At 37.9% G+C, this 16,738-nt stretch overlaps 1 protein-coding gene and 1 long non-coding RNA gene across 2 annotated transcripts; one reads left to right on the top strand and one right to left on the bottom strand.

The window, feature by feature from the left end:
• Window positions 1-380: 380 nt before the first annotated feature.
• On the top strand, window positions 381-5,048 carry LOC149112380 (uncharacterized). Its single transcript, XR_016207411.1, has 2 exons — window positions 381-3,266; window positions 3,580-5,048. It is a non-coding gene; the product is annotated as an uncharacterized LOC149112380 (long non-coding RNA).
• A 5,481-nt stretch (window positions 5,049-10,529) lies between these two features.
• LOC149112379 (acid-sensing ion channel 4-B-like) lies at window positions 10,530-16,524 on the bottom strand. Its single transcript, XM_089290225.1, has 6 exons — window positions 15,558-16,524; window positions 14,937-15,084; window positions 14,130-14,189; window positions 13,294-13,444; window positions 11,653-11,744; window positions 10,530-10,910 (listed from the first exon to the last, which is right to left on the bottom strand). The coding sequence occupies exons 1-6, from the start codon at window positions 16,482-16,484 to the stop codon at window positions 10,765-10,767; spliced, it is 1,524 nt and encodes a 507-aa protein (XP_089146351.1). The 5' UTR covers window positions 16,485-16,524; the 3' UTR covers window positions 10,530-10,764.
• Window positions 16,525-16,738: the final 214 nt, after the last annotated feature.

Below are 16,738 nucleotides of genomic sequence, written 5' to 3'. Positions count from 1 at the left end.
AGAGCTGTTTCAACAGTTTCACTTAAATTGATTTCCAGTCACAGTGCTACATGTAGCAGTGTTATTGAGTATGACCTTTATGGAGGATTTTAAATTTTTATTTTTTTATGATTACAGACGACAACAAAATGTACATGTGTATACATAACCCGATGTTGGTGTTGGTTACAAACCGTAGTTCATAATAGTCATCCTATTACAGGTAAGGAGGAAAAGTTCAGAGAGTTTAGAACATTTCTTCCCCCAGCACACCTTCTGTCTATAGGTGCAATAATTGAGAGGTTATATATATGTACGAAGAGTAATGTAAAGTTACTGTATAAACTTAGCATTAAAATCTGACATTTGAACGCCTCCTTTGCTAAAATTAATCATGATTTAATTGTTATCACTCCCTGTGAATTCATAGAGATTCCAGAGGCAAATTATAACCTAATGTGGAAGTCCTGTCTTCAAGTGAGGGAAAATGACACAAAAGAGTTACAATGAAAGTAAAGAGAATTGTGAATGTTGATATGGTGTACATTATACATCATGTAAAGGTATTTGGTGAGTGCCAAAGGCATAACATTTCATGTATTGCTTTTTCAGGACAAATTATATAACAGTGAATTTTAAAAGGTGTGATCAGAAAAATAATGAGTACATTGTCCAGGCAGCATCAGTTTATGGACGGCATATGCAGACAGTAAGAGGAACTGTAAGCACTACCATGTAAGTTAGTTTTATGCTTATGACTTCTTGTTCTTGAATTTTGTGTCATTTCATCACAAGAATAGGTAACGAAAGATGCAATAGTTGTTGCAATATATTTTTGAAGGAAAACTTATAAGTCTGCCTACGCTGGATAACAGCCATGTGTAAACTGAATGTGAAGCAAACAATATGTTAAATATGGGGCAACCCTAAAACCCAGAAACCGGAATCCAGAAACTGGAAACCGGAATCCGCAAATCAAAGAAAATAAGTTCTTCAAATACGCGAAAATTGTTTTGCTTAGCTTTTCGACTGTAAAAAGTAAGCTGCCAAGTAAAAAGGACCTCAAACTTAACCTTTTTTGAAACAAAAATTCCCCGTCTGTTGAAATTGTGTAACCGTTATTTTTAGTGAGGGCTATGATTATGAGAATCTCAGTAAAGTGCATCTTAATTTTATTCCAAGCACCTCGAGAGTGTCTAAAATAAGCTTGCTGGTAATTGCCATTTTGTTTAATAAGTGATCTTCAATTTACCAGAAGTATAAATTTATCCTTCATGTCCAGTACTTACTGAACAAGATAGAAAATGTCATAGAGAACAGGATATCCATCAGTGGCAGCCCCCTGTACATTGACGGTCACGCCCCCCAATTTCGAAGTCCAAGGGCTAACCCGTCTGGTCTAAATATGAAATTTGATTTTTCCAACAGATACGAGACCAATTCCAGATTAACACAATTTCCACACTGATACTGTGACAAATCAGCATTTCATATTCTTGGCGGCCATCATATTAAAACAATTTGTAGAAATATTGCACACTTACTTCCGTCTGCTTCTCACTTGCTGACAGATCAGACCACATGCTGTTCAAAGATGCTAAAAGACTGCCAGAAACTCACTGCAATAGCCTATAATAGCTGGTTGTTAATGTGCTGCTCACCAGTCTTCTCAGAGCAATTTGATCTAGACAAGAACTGGCCTCTCACCAGGGCCAGCTTGAACAAAAGATGGGTAACTTAGCCTATGAGCAGGCTCTCGTGTTTGGGCTGGGGGTGTGAGTGGCAAAGCCGCATGAAGGCTCTTGGTGACATGCCAGTGCAGGAAAACACTAGACACCTATTTAGCCTGCTCAGACAATAGAGACAGATACTAGAGCCTGCTCGCAGGCTATGAGTAACTCTATCCACCCAAAAAATCAGTAATCCTGACTGGATAGTGATGTACCCAATGAATAGCTTTATGCAGCTTTTGAACAACGGGGCCAGATATATAGCTAAGGGTTGTTCAGAACTAGTCAATAATTTTTTAGCAATTACAGTCTGTGGCTGAAGTAAAGCCAAGAAAATAAATAACAACAAAATGATTTTTGCTCATAGTTATTTATTAGACATTGCTGAAGTGAATTATTTCTATCATCATTCATAATATCTGGATTCCAGATTCCAGTTTTTGGTTCCGGATTCTGGATTCCAGATTCTGGATTCCGGATTTCGGTTTCCAAATTCAGTGTTTTAGGGTTGCCCCAGATGATGTATGTGCATATGTTAATCTTGAATAATCTGAAATTTCAGAGAGTTTAAAAATATCATATCATATCTGTGATGGTTCTGAGGTGGAGGGCTGTTACATGTACATGTAAATGTCTCATGCACGATTTTTCACTCGTTATGATTCAGGTGCAAATAGTTTCTGTATCTGTTGATGTGCAACAATCTACACCAATATTTCAAGCTAATAATGTACAGTGTATATTAATTAACCAAATTATGCTGTTTGTTTTTAGTTGGCCAGTGCTACTACATGGTAATGTGATGTTGAAGTGAACAAATTTACAAACATGCCCAGTGTCAACTTGTCAAATACATGTATATGAACTGGCCAGACAGTGTAGATTACAAAATTCTGATGTTTCTTAAACATTATTTTGTAATTAATGATTTCTCAGACATTGTTTTCTTCAAGAAAAGATTCATACCCCACATGGAGGTTTTTTCTCTATTAGAGCTCTTGATTCCTGATACTTTAATTTGGAATTTCTAAAGACTGGCCGTGAATGGGTGTTGGGTGTGAATATCTTCTGGAACTGCACATTCATTCATTGAGTAAGCAAGAACATCAGTATTTATCCTGACAAACTCTGATTTTCTTCTGGAAGCTGAACTCATATACAGTTGTACAGTTATATGTACAACCAAACAGCCTGGATGACCCTGTGATTGGGACTGTGCACATTGTTGTAACCCTCAATGTTCCAGTTTCTTGTTTGAAGCAAATTGCATTTGCTCTCGAAAGCAAGTGGCGAAGTTCATAACAGTTATGTAAGTTTGCTTTGTATCTCAGGGCAAAGCCTGCTGCAGTGAAAGTTGGAGTACCAACCCCTAGCATTTGATTCACTATATTAACTAACACTCAGTAAACAGCTTACAATGAAGTACACTGTATATCAAAGAAAGGAATTACATGCCTGTTCCTGTCAGTCAATATATGAACAGGTTACAGATGGGGAGCCTGTATTAAAACATCAAAGATTTTCAAAGCAACCATGACCTGGTGAGATATTTCTGAGGTAATATAAATTTAAGGTCCTTATGATTGCTTATAGACATTGATTTTTATTGTAAACAATATCTTACTGAGTGTATTTTTCTTGTGTGCTAATTGTTGAAGAACACAGAGGTCACTGTTATGACAGAGATATTAATTTGTGAAAAGTTCTATAAACAAATGCATCTGGGAACAAATTTATTTATCACGGATGCAGCTTCTGAGAGATCCCCAATATTAATGGAACATACACTGTTCATACAGTACATGTAAAAGAGTTCAGTAATTCATTACCTATGATTGTAATGCTTTGTTTGGTTTCTCTGTATTTACAGACAACTTGATGGGATTATAAATTCTGCACCAAGTTCATTGAATAAACTGACTTGGAGGTTCAGTTCTGCAACCCATCCTGTTTGTAGTAATATCATAGCTGCAACATTGTGACAGATACACTGCATTACATTATTAAGAAACACATATTAACTAATTATTTTTAAGTGCCTGTTAATTTAGTCAGTTTTTCTTAGAGATAATTTACTCATGGTTTATTTAAATAATTGGCTTTTTGGCTTTAAAATGATATTTATTGAGCTTTTAAATCAATTTTGTGATAATCTGCATTGGACATGGCATAAATTGATATTTTGCCAACACGAAATGGAGAACTGGGTCTTAAGCAAAGTTGCAGGATTAGCATTTTTGTAGAAAGAAAGGGTTGAGAAATTTGTGACATTCTACAGACAGCCTTGCCATTCGCAATGTCCGATAAGGTCAATTTGTTCCATTCTGTTGTACAAATAGTGTTCTCTAATTTACAAATTATTTCAATCTGTTGTTTAAACGATTGCCTTATAACCCCATGTCTGGCTTTGGTGCATGTAGGATATTGATGTATTTTTTATCCATTTTGCTGTAAATTATCTTAATTGATGTGTCAATCAAAACATATCTTGGATATGCTGGTCTCTTCTGACAAATGTACCTATGCCTCATAACCTTTGAGTGCATTTGGTTGTGTAGTGCAGACAAAATACATGTACATAATATAACTTCCTCTTAGCTCACTGATAATTCTTGGTATAATTTAATCATAGCAAAATTAATCAATGGAACCCAATCGCAGCTCTTGTAGTCCACAATGCCAGTCGAGAAAAAGAACAAATCACATTGAAATTGAATAATAAAATTATTATTGGAAGCCTATGCAAGTATTCATGATCAGCAAAAAAAAATATCGTAATTACCATTCATGCGAGGGTGATTTTGCTTATTGCAAACCCTTCCAGCAGGAGGAGACTCCATACAATAGTGAAGATGGCTAAATGTATCTTTGGGGACAAGTTAGAAAACAAAACTTTCCAACTTTTCACATATGTATACTGTTCTGGTATTTTTGTGAGATTTCATTTGGTAGACTGATTCAGGAACTGAGTATATTGTGACCACTGCATTTCAATCAGTCCCCACAACAAAAAAATGTGTAAACTTCTTTTGTGTGGGAGTCCCCATGTTAACTAAGGAAGAATATAATGATTAATAACAATGCCTTGTCTTTCTGAATAAGATAGGAAAGAACAAGAAATGCCACCAAAAAGCACAGAAGACAGTTCTGTTACGTGATCAAGATTTTTGGTAGCTTCCCAGAAATCCTTGAAATCATGGCTCCATATTTCATAATCACACCATCTTACACCTCGATCTGCTGATGTAATACTAGTTCCGGCTGAAACTATTAAATCATTCGCAATTTACCTCATACATGTTGGATTATTTTCATTAGTAACAACATTCCGAAAAATAACTAAGGAGCTCCGCTTTTAGGCTGGCCTAAATCTATATATTAAACATTATATTACACTCACGCTAGCCTAGCTAAAAGGCGATTGAAGGCTGAGCCTGGTTCTGATGAAAAGGCCACAAGAAACCTAGCATGTTCTTCAGGGTTTTTAGTGAAAGCACTAAAGATCAGCCAAAGCGTACGGAGACAGACTATCTTGTCAGATTTTGTAAAAGTATGTTTGTTGTGTTTATAATTCCAAAAGATGTGATCCAATTATATTTGGGACCTTACGCGAAACACGATGACAAAGGCAACGGGAACGTCGCGAAACAAAGGCTTAATGAGCGGGTCATTATGCACCTTTAGTCTGTAGATTTCGTAGCCATCTTTTGCAAATCAACAACGTTTTGGTTAAAACTAAAGTAGAAGATGATTCCCTTGATGTATGGAAATAAAAATTGATACCTAAAAGGAGGAAATTCCTTAGAATTATTTGATGCCTCAATCAATAATATTTTTTCAGGGAATTCGAGATAATTCGATCCAAAACAGCAAAGGGAAGCCTCGGTTTTCAAGTTGGTCAATTGCAGTATTCCGCATTCTCAGTTTCTTTTCTCACCATATGCCATAAGTTCACATCACTTCATATAATGTATATATCATTACTCTTTTTCATTTGTCGAGTATTCCTCTTCAAACTACCATTATTACGTTTCCTAAGTTAGACTCTTGTTTTTACGTCTCCCGTGAATCACGCTAAATTGAAGTACACTAGATGGGACTTTCCTGTGGGAAAAATTTCATGTGCGTGTGAAAACGAATCTGCACAATGCCAGTTCGGTACGTATGACTCAAAGGTCCTGTGGCACTGATTTTTGGGTGGGATTGTATCTTGTAATGAAAATGATTTCAGGGTTCTGCTAACTGTACTGTTATCACCTCGCTATTTCAATAATTGTTCTATTCATCGTTTCCTCGATTTTTTCTTTTCAATATACATTTGCAAGCTCAGTGTTGTCTTACAACGCAATTCTAAACTGGCCGATGTACATTAGGTGTTTTTTTTATTATTATTTTTGTTATTTTTAACTTTATGTGTACCTACCTTACAATTAGACAGTCTTTGATGGCCCTACACAACTTGCAAGTCAAATCACAGAAGATTACCTTTGGCTTTATATCGAAAGTGAAGATATCAGAGTAAGGTATTTCTGCAAATTCACTGGAAATGATGATACACGCAATGTATATTTCCAATTGGCGTCGGCAAAAGGGAGTTAAGCGCCCTGCGCTCCAAGCACGCGATAATTTATTTACAACACCACACGTTGCTATTCTTTTGTTACCGAACATAAAGACGGAACGGTTCCGTAGAGAGCAGCTGGGCGCAAGAACTAAAGCCAGCAAGTGTTCCAGCAAGTGTTCCAAACCGACAACCTATAGGCGGCCTTTGTTTGTTAATTTCCCTATGAAAAACGACTATCATAACAAAAATGGCCTTGCAATGCTGTTATTAAGAACCTCCTCACAAACAAAATAAAACATTACGGCGTCCAAATATAAATAAAATTTTCTACTTTAATTTCAAGTTGACAACCAACCTCTAAGTGGTTTTCTGGTTCCATTTACCCAGATTCATATCCTTGTCAAAAAATATAACTTTTTATTATATTACTGAGGAAATAACTTCCTTGTGATTGGTTGAAGGCCGGCGGATTTAACGTTCGTTTGTAATTTGCTCTGCAGTACAAATTAACGCGCACGCGTTCGTAATTTTCATGTAATAAATAAGTAGCATGAAAGCTCGAGCAATTTAGGATTTACACTACTCGCAATATTTGCAATTTGAAAACAAAAAACACTCGAATAAAGGCTGGTGTAATTTTGAGAAAATTTACAAATGTCACTCGTAGTGTAACATCACCCGTAATCCTAGTTGCACTCTCATTCATTCGATTACGTAATCATATGAAAGCTCGGGTAATTAAACATTTACACTACTCGTGATATTTTAAAATTCTTTCAAATTGCACTCACCTTTATGATCGTACAATTTTGCGAGAATTTTCAAATATCACGAGACGTGGAAATCCTTACTTGCGTTGGCATTCATATGATTTTCTATAGTAATTAGCCGCCGTTCCAGTGGGAAACTTCTTCTTCTTCCCAAATCTAATTTGTTTAATCTAGCTGTTATTATTTTTAAAATTGCTTTGGCTGTGTTGAATTACTCACCTACTTAAAGCATAAATTTACTCGGTTTTGTTTTTATTAATTATTTATTAAACATTATATTGCACTCACGCTAGCCTGGCTAAAAGGCGATTGAAGACAGAGCCTGAATTTGAGAAAAACGCCCCAAGAAACTCAGCATGCTCTTCGGGGTTTTTGGTAAAAACATTAAGATGAGCCAACGGAGACAGACTATCTTGTCGGATTTTTTAATAGTGTTTGGTACGTTTATGCTCTATGTTATTGCTCAAACTTGAGATTCATTCACTACACAGTGCAGTAGCTGCGCGATGTTTGCTGGGAAGAAATAACAAAGCATAATATGCCATTTTTTGGTCACTGAGGTGGCCGTTTATTTTTATAACAATTAACTTTTTACTCCGAAAACCATTAAGCAACCAAAATCATTCCCAGCAAAGGTGGGGGAGTGCCCGGCGCAATCACCAAATATTTGAAATCCCCCCTTGTCTATCGAAGGGGTCGGTGGGTGGGTGGATGGGAAACTGCGAACTGAGTGGGGAGCTAGAGTTTTGGAAAAGAGGACAGTAACCTGGCCACGTCTGCTAAACGTTGGATTCTCCAAGACCCGGATGACCCCCCCCCCTCCCCCCCCCCCAACCAATTGCTGAGAGACTGGCACTAATAAGCAGCATAAAATCCTTTATTCCCCGGGTAGGGTGAATAAATCTCCAGTTATAATTCCAAAAGCTGTCATCCAATTATACTGGGGACCTTACGCGAAACACGACGCCAGAGGCAACTGGATCGTTGCCAAAAAAAAGGCTTAATGAGCAGAACATTGTGCATCGTAGGACTTCGTAGCCGTCTTTTGCAAATCAACAACGTGAAATGATCAATTTCAGTTTTTTTTGTAGAACGCGAACCATTAAGACTATTTTTTTTTTTTGTATTGTTAATAATTATTGAAACTGAACGCATTTGTATTATATTCAGCAAGGTTTTATACGGAGTGGATCTAGATAATAGAAAGTTTATGAAACCACAACGGCCAGGCCGAGGACAATGTCAATTTAAAAATGAATTCATATTTTACCTACGAATCTCGCAATACTCTTTCACTTTGTTTATTACTGTCAAAACTATCACGAAACTAAATCTGGAATAAAGCGATAACTTTGAAATAGAAATTTAAAAAATTAGTCGTTCTGGTTCACGTTCTCCGGAGAACGCAGAATTTGGCCATTTTACGTCGTTGTTTTGCAGAGGACGGCAAAAAAATGTACCAAGAATTATAACGCACGTGCACAACTATTGTTTTGCTCATTAAATCTTTTGTTCAGTGATGTTCCCGTTGCCGTTGCCCTCTTGGTTTTCTTAAACTTCGTAACTTCGAAATTCTGAAGTACTATATAAATTTGCTGTCTAATAGGCGTGGTCCCCGCCGTCGTATGTGGGTAAGGTCCGCTCTGACATTACTTAGTCTCTGATATTACTAAGCGCGCTCTCTCCATGCTAAAAATCAGTAGAAATGAGTTTAATAGTTATATAACGTCTGACTCAATGGCGATAAACTAAGGCTCAATCCACACGTATCCGGATATTTTTGAATCCGCTCGCCAGAGTGGAAAAAAATAAATCCGCAACGAATCCGATAACGTGTGGACGGGTGAATGCGGATATTTTCGAATCCGATGACACAGCAAAATTGTGTCCAGTCTCTTACCGAACAAGAAACCAACATGGCGGCACAATGTGCAGGCCTAGTTTTCATGGCGCATGTTCTGAAGACATTTTACTGCAGAGGAGCCCTGGGTACTAGAGTGAATCTGGATACTATCGGATGCTTGTGGACAGACGAACTAGATTTGAATACGTCACGTGTGGACGGGGAGATTTTCAAGTCCGGAAAGAAAAAGTTGCGGATTCAAAAATATCCCGATAAGTGTGAACGCGGCCTAAATATAAGGCTGAAAAAGCTATTGAAAATGTCGCATAGTTAGGGTAAACTAGACGTTTTGGGGCTTGTAGAAATGTAAATCTTAGTGCTCAAGCACTAACTGAGCGTAGCTAGTTTACAGGCATGCCAAAGGAAACAAATATTTCAAATAAACGTAGCATAGTTAAAAATGTCAACTGGCAGGAGGCAGACCAGTTGGCTATTTACAACGCGTGATCAAGGATTTCACTACCGAGAAACAAGTCCCGCTGGTGGTAGGGTGGAGGCCTTGAACCTAGGACCTCCGGATTACAACACCAGCGCCCTAAACCACTCGGCCACGCTGCCTTCGCTTCTCCCAGGTTAGTCTGTCCTCAGTATTTGAAGAAGAGCCAAGCCCGAAACGCAGAGCTCACGTTCTAAAGAACCCACTAAATCATCAAAGGGAAACTTTCTTGAGCATTAGGAAATTCTCCTCTCTGGAACTTTTAAGTAGGATGATGCAAACAATCGCCAAGACTGAGTTTTTTGTTGACATCACGACTGATTAATGTTTAACAGTAATTGATTAACAGAAAAACTGCCGTGTACTGCGTAGCCTCTTCCCGGCGTTAACTGAACGTCTGCAAGAGGCTATGTACTGCGTGGCGGTTGTACGTATAAACAAAAAAGGAAATATAAAATAAACTTCTCGCATCCGGGTACTAAGTGTCATAATGTTTAAATAGTTCCAAACGCTTCGAGCTTAGCCCTTCTTCCGTGGAAAATTCTAGTTGATTTACGTTGAAAAAACCAGTGCGCCCGCGATGAACGCGCGGCGACCTAAAGATGCCTGTAATCGTCTTTGTAATCGAAATTCAGTCCGCATGGCTGACAAGTATCCAGTTTACAAACAAGTCTCATTATCTGACGTTTTCTTTGTTTGTAACTGTAGCAGAACATGATACCACGGAATTCTGCTTCTTGCAGAGTGTGGCCATTTCAATTTCACTGAAGAGAAAGAGAAAACAAACGGCGGTTACAAACATAACAAATAGGTTTCGCATGGTATATTAAACTTGACGTTTCGTATGCTACGATATTCATCTTCAGAAGTGACGGTTACAAAATATGACAAGATTAATGTTTCACTGAGACGGAGACGGAGCTCTTCAAAGCTCTCACTCACGTTGCTCACGCCTCCGCTGTTGCTGATCATTCAACTTCTACCGGACACAACATCAAAAGGAACCATTTCGAGATCCTAGTAAGTGGGCAATGTAATTTACGGTGTAAAATCAAGGAAACATCGTTAATACGGAACTTAAAACCCGCCCTAAATGAAAATGTCGGTAGTGAAAAACTCTTTCTTTATTAATTCACACCGGATGTAGTTTCTTTTGTTCGTTGTTGTCTAGCTAGTTACCAATACCTCGCTTTGTTTTAGTCTTTTTACATCTTGTCGTATTTTGTAACCTTCACTTCTGAAGATATATTTTGTAGGATACAAAACGTCAAGTTTAATATGCCATGCGAGGACCTATTTGTTATGTTCGTAACCGCGGTTTGTTTTCTCTTCCTCCTGATTTTTGTTGTTGTTGTTGTTGTTGTTGTTGTTGTTGTTGTTGTTTAAGAGTTGCTGCCCGGGCTCGCGTTTACTTTCACGGAGTTCTTCCTCATCCGGGAAATCACAGCTTCCAACAGAAAGTCCATGAACTCGCAGAGCGTTAGTATACTGCACCCAAGGAACAAGCCCATGTTGCCACCGAACTCACCTGTTGAATGAATTTCTTAAATCATGATTGCTGCGTAGTTATTTTACCCCAAGCATACTTGCCTTTCACTTGTCATTTAGTTCCCCTACTATACTTCTAACGAGGAAATAACAACAGCATGATATTGAGTGTAAATCATTTAGTTCTGTCGTTGTTGTTTCTCCGTTAGTATACATATACTCAGTTAGGAGGCTGGTTGGACGCATCTCGATATGCCTTATTGTGATAGCGTGATACTGTTAGTGGGTTTATACGTGCTAGATGCCTTAATGTGACAGCGCGATGCTGTTAGTGAGTTCATATGGGTCAGTACGTGGCTGTGTAGCCGCGCGATGCGGTTCCAGTCAAACACCCACATTTCACCTTAACTCACCATGGAGTCTCCAGTAGCTCAGTGGTTAGAGCATCCGGCTAGATCACGGAGTGTGATGGGTTCAAATCCCATCTGGAACTAGGATTTTTTTCCGAGTATACGTTTCTCCCAGAATTTACACTTAATACTATACTTCTTGATGCGAATTCGCCTACCGTCCTCACTAACACTATAGAAAACGTTCATCGTTTTATGGTGTTTTAATCCTCAAAGCGTATCAGCGTTTTCGACCGTTTTAGCGTTTTCGGTTTGAAAAAACACCATCAGCTACCATCGATAACGTGTCGATCTGGAAACGCATTAGTGTGGACGGACCTAAATCGTGTTGTCGTCGTTGCTTTCCGTTATTTATGTCTGTTTTTGACTTACCTAAGAGGCTCTCCAAACCATAACTAGGAACATCTTCACGCTTTTCATAGGCTAAGTGTTGAAACCCCAATTGGAGAAAGACGTAGTTCGTTCTGTGAGGGCGTAGCAAAATATATAAATAAGAAATAGTTAGTCACTTAACCAACAAGTCATTTCAACTAAGCACGCGGGCGTGGTGACGCACGAAAAAAAGGAAACAAGCTGTATGAAGGAGAAACCTCTCCACTTGCTCCCTCTCTATTTTTATCTTTTTTGTTCGTGGTCGGATTTCGTCGCTGTTCCAGCTTGAACGAATGAACTTGAATGAGCGAAAGAATGAACAAGTCATCAACGAAAAGACGGATTTGGGTAATGTGTTTGCATCCTTGTTTATATAAGTGAAGGCCACACGTTTGTCAGTGAATGTCCACTATTATAACCCTCGATAAATAAAAGCCTTATCTTATCTCATCTCATCTCATCTCATCTCTTCTTTTCTCTTCTCTTCTCTTCTCTTGTCTTGTCTTGTCTTGTCTTGTCTTATCTTATCTTACCTTACCTTACCTTACCTTACCTTACCTTATCTTATCTTATCTTACCTTACCTTATCTTATCTTATCTTATCTTACCTTACCTTATGTTATCTTACCTTATCTTATCTTATCTTGCCTTATCTTATCTAATCTTATCTTATCTTATCTTATCTTGTCTAATTTTATCTTATCTTATCTTACCTTATCTTGTCTTATCTTACCTTACCTTACCTTACCTTATCTTATCTTATCTTATCTTATCTTACCTTATCTTACCTTACCTTACCTTATCTTATCTCATCTTACCTTATCTTATCTTACCTTACCTTATCTTATCTTATCTTATCTTATCTTACCTTACTTTACCTTACCTTATCTTATCTTACCTTACTTTATCTTATCTTATCTTACCTTACCTTATCTTACCTTATCTTATTTTATCTTATCTTATCTTACCTTATCTTGTCTTATCTTACCTTACCTTACCTTATCTTATCTTATCTTATCTTACGTTACTTTATCTTATCTTATCTTATCTTATTTTATCTAAGCTTATCTTATCACTTCTCTTCTCTTCTCTTCTCTTCTCTTGTCTTCTCATCTCATCTCATCTATCTCATCTCATCACATCTCATCTTATCTCATCTTATCTTTTCTTTTCTGTTTTACTTTTCTTTTCTCATCTCATCTCATTTTATCTATCTTATCTTATCTTTTCGTTAATCTTCTCATCTCTTCTCTTTTCATCTCATCTCATCTATCTTATCTATCTTATCTTATCTTCTCTCATCTCATCTCAACTCATCTCTTCTCTTCTAATCTCATCTCATCTCATCTCATCTCATCTTATCTTATCTTATCTATCTTATCTGTCTTAACTTATGTTTAAAATTTACTTTCTATTTCCATTCTAAACGGTCACTTCTAAAGGTGTATGTCGAAACATATGAAACGTCAAGTTGAATGCAACAGTGCGTTTTATTGAATTGTCTTGTTTATCACCCAAGCTTGTGTGTTATTTCTTGTTCAGCTACGATGGCTAAAGAAAAATGATATTTACGGTATTGTTTCTATTAACATTAAGAGAGCCCTTAACGGTTTTTTTTTTTTTTTTCTGGAAATAACTTACCTCATGTAATCTGGACTATGGTTAAAGTTAAGGAGATTATGCACAATCTCAATCAATGAGTCATCCGGAAATTTGGAATAAGAAACACGTGACTCATACACCAGTTCTGAGCACGCATTGCTGCAGGCACATTCTGTTAAGTTGACTTGACCTAAAAAGTTAAAAATAAATCAGTTGTCTCAATTAAAGTACAGTTGAAACCAAATAATTATACCTAATGAATTACAGGAGAGGTTTATTTGGTTTGAAAAAGTCTACTTCTGCAAAGGGGCTACGTCGCTGCTTGCGCACCTTGAAAGATTAACTAAAATTTTTCAAGTTCGTTGTTTGTAATCCGTGTTAATCTTCTCCATCCTTGACCATCCTTGATCATCCTTGTTCCTTTATGGTTTTCATTATCTCTTCAGTGATTTTTTTTTTCTCTTAGTAAACTACTATTTACACGTTTTCTTCAGCTCAAAGGTTATTGTGTTCATGGCCTGCATACCCTGACTGAGCTCCTTTAATTTTTTATTATTTTTTTAGCGTATCCAGGCAATATTCTTTGACGCCGTGCTAACGTCCTCGCTGATTAAAAATGTAAACACGTAACATACATGTACATGTTCTCGGACTACATTCTAACCTTTCTTTCCTTCGTAACATCTATTTTTGCTAAAAAAAAAAGTCCGTTGGAAAAAGGTGTGAGCTCAGTTTGCCCCTAAATCAGAGCCCAAAAAAGGCTGACGAGTTTAAATGAGGACAGATAGGATGTGATTATCAATTAATTTTTAACTTGCCCCACTGTGGTTGTGACGTTGCGTGGCCAGTATCACTAATAATTTTATCTTACGTACGTCGGGAATTCTCAACACATTCTTTGTCTTGCATAGAACACACAGGTGTCCCCTCTGCGTCTAAAAGAATAATAATAAAATAGTACAAGGTTCGATTTGTAAAATATTGTGATAAAACTTGACCTCTAAATCCCCGTTTCCCATTCAGGATCTTAAGTATAAATGATAAGAAATGCAAAATTAATGCCTTTAAGTTACAGAAGACTGTCAAGTGGCCAAGCTTTTTGCCGAGTTGTGGCTGCAGGCGATTAAATTGGATTGTTAAAACAATCTTTGCATTAGATTAGGGTAAAACGAAGCTGACAAGAACAATGAATTTTCTCGTCGGTGGGAAAATTCCCACTTTTAGTCGCTAATAATATAACTGGCCGGGGCTGAAGAGAGAGAATCACAATCGGTCATCACCTTTTAAAAGCCAGATGTGTTAACATTTATGGCACCAAAACATCATCTTGTTTAGACCTGCTTGTATTCATTGTTATAAAATAACTGAGATACTACATGCGCTCTCATTGGTCGATAGGTGTGTTAAGATGAGAGTGTGTAAACACGGTTGTGACGTTTCAGATTCGCGTATATTGTTGAGAAATATTTTGTAAAAGCAATAGGATACTTTTTCCGTGTTTACATAGCCTCATCCAAACACCTGAGGGGGCTGGCAGTTGAGAGAATTCTCGAAAGATATTCAAACCCTTGGCATTACAGTCTAGAATTCTCCGAGCCCCTCCCCTCCCCCCTCGTGTTAAGATGGGATAAACACGGAAACAGTGCTCTACTGTATAATCAGAACTTATGGTGTCATCTAACCTTGGAATCCGATACCACGGCAGCCACATTGTCTTAGGGTCAAATTTGCGGTGCATTGATGAATGCAGCCGTCTTTGTTGTAGGAACCAATTCCCGGCAGCTTGTCCTGTCGACAGTTTGTTCTGAAGGGTGCTGGAAGTCTAGTATGCTAGAGAAGATTAAACAGCAATGATATGATGTAATTATTTTCCGTCAAGCAAAGCAAAGTCTGTATACGAGCCAAGTGGCCCATCAGGCCGGTGCCTTTTCCCGGTTTCCGTAGCATGAAGCGACCAGGAGAATTTCTACTCCCCCTGGATGGGATGCTAGTCCAGCATTAGGTTTATACACCTGGGTGAAGAGAAGCATTTCTAGAGTAGTAAAGTGTCTTGCTCAAGAACGCAGCGCTCTCGTACACAAGGTCCGCGTCACGTGAAAAGGAATAAAAGAAGCAAAGAGGTAGCGATAAATAGGGCTATAAATAATAGGAAGTGGAGTAACAGACTGTCCTGTATAGATCTCAAAATATCATGACGCGCACGTATATGTGATTGAAATGTTAAAACACAATATTAAAAATAAAATTCGGCAGCTCATGTGTGGTTTATTGCCTTGAGGACAATTACTCTGACAACAACTTACCTTCGTTAATTTGACTCCAACCGAAGCGTGAGTGCCAGGAACGATGTTGAACCCATTATGTCGGTTGACAAAGGTGTTCTGATCGTGCACAACCACTTTCAATCCACTTGAAAACTGGCTGAAAGTACTCTCATGCGTTTGAACATCCAGAAAAATGCTGAGCCCATTGTCAGGGCCTTCATGTACAGCACGTCGAAGGACACCATCCTTACCAGAATTAAAGGTGAAACAAATGCCATATTCTGTAAGTTTTGGAACGAAGTCTCCCTTAGAGCACGCTGCGTTTCGCGTGAAACGACAATAAAGAAAAGAAGAGGTCAGGCTCGTTATGTCATGGCCATATTTTGTATGAAATTCTTCTTTGTCAAACAGACGATGTGAAGAACGGCTTAAAACATTTATTATGTTTTGCCGCATTGTTCTATTACAGCCTTTAACAAGGGCTGTTCCATATGGCGTATAAACACATAAGAACGCTTGGCCGCAAGTGAGATTTCCACGAACTTTACGTATTTCACTGCATCCACTGATGTTCAATCCCATTTTTACAAAGTTTTCGTCCTCGTCCGCCGTATCTATCTTAGATCTCATGAACCTGTTTAAGTTACAGATTGTCACCGCAGGGAACTTTAAGCCTTCCGAGGGAGTTTCTTGTGAGATTACTGTTTTTATTGGCCTTGACAAGAACTTATTCAAGCTTAGGGATACAAGATACAAATAGGTCGTAGCAGCCGCCCCAAGAAATATGAACCAAATACCTCGTCTTAAAATGGAATGACTCTTATCGGCGGCGTATCTAAGTCCGTGAAGGGTAGTGTTGGAGGCAAACTCTTTCCATTTAGTTGGTTTAGGAGACATGCCTGGCTCTGATTTTTCCTCCCAGTGTTCAGCAAAATTGTTGTTCGACGGTTTCACCTGTGTAACCATGGTAACTTAAAAACCATCAAGCTCTAACTTTCACCTGTCAGTAAAGATACCATTTTTTCTTAGAATAATCGAAGTTGGTGATTCGGGATCGGCTGTACCTTACACGGAAATTCCCAGGCAAAAAACTATATCTCACTTAAATACATGCAGGAAAAATTACTATTGCTAATCCTGACTAGAATTATGGATACGATTGAAGAAAACCTTTTGAATAAAATGTAATTCCTCCATATAACCGCGTTGTTCTCTGCAAG

This window comes from Orbicella faveolata, unplaced genomic scaffold, assembly GCF_042242905.1.
Source record: "Orbicella faveolata isolate gen_17 unplaced genomic scaffold, um_ofav_v1 contig_2, whole genome shotgun sequence".
NCBI classification, from domain to species: domain Eukaryota; kingdom Metazoa; phylum Cnidaria; class Anthozoa; order Scleractinia; family Merulinidae; genus Orbicella; species Orbicella faveolata.
Note: the sequence above shows the minus strand (reverse complement) of the source record. Positions and strands in the feature narration are given on the sequence as shown.

Excerpts from the sequence above, each read along its gene's own strand:
- LOC149112379 (XM_089290225.1), bottom strand. The coding sequence starts at position 16,484 with ATGGTTACACAGGTGAAACCGTCGAACAACAATTTTGCTGAACACTGG. Across the intron at positions 13,445-14,129 it reads ATGTGTTGAGAATTCCCGAC|GTCAAGTCAACTTAACAGAA; the intron begins GTACGTAAGATA and ends TTAACTTTTTAG. Across the intron at positions 11,745-13,293 it reads CATAGTCCAGATTACATGAG|AACGAACTACGTCTTTCTCC; the intron begins GTAAGTTATTTC and ends ACGCCCTCACAG.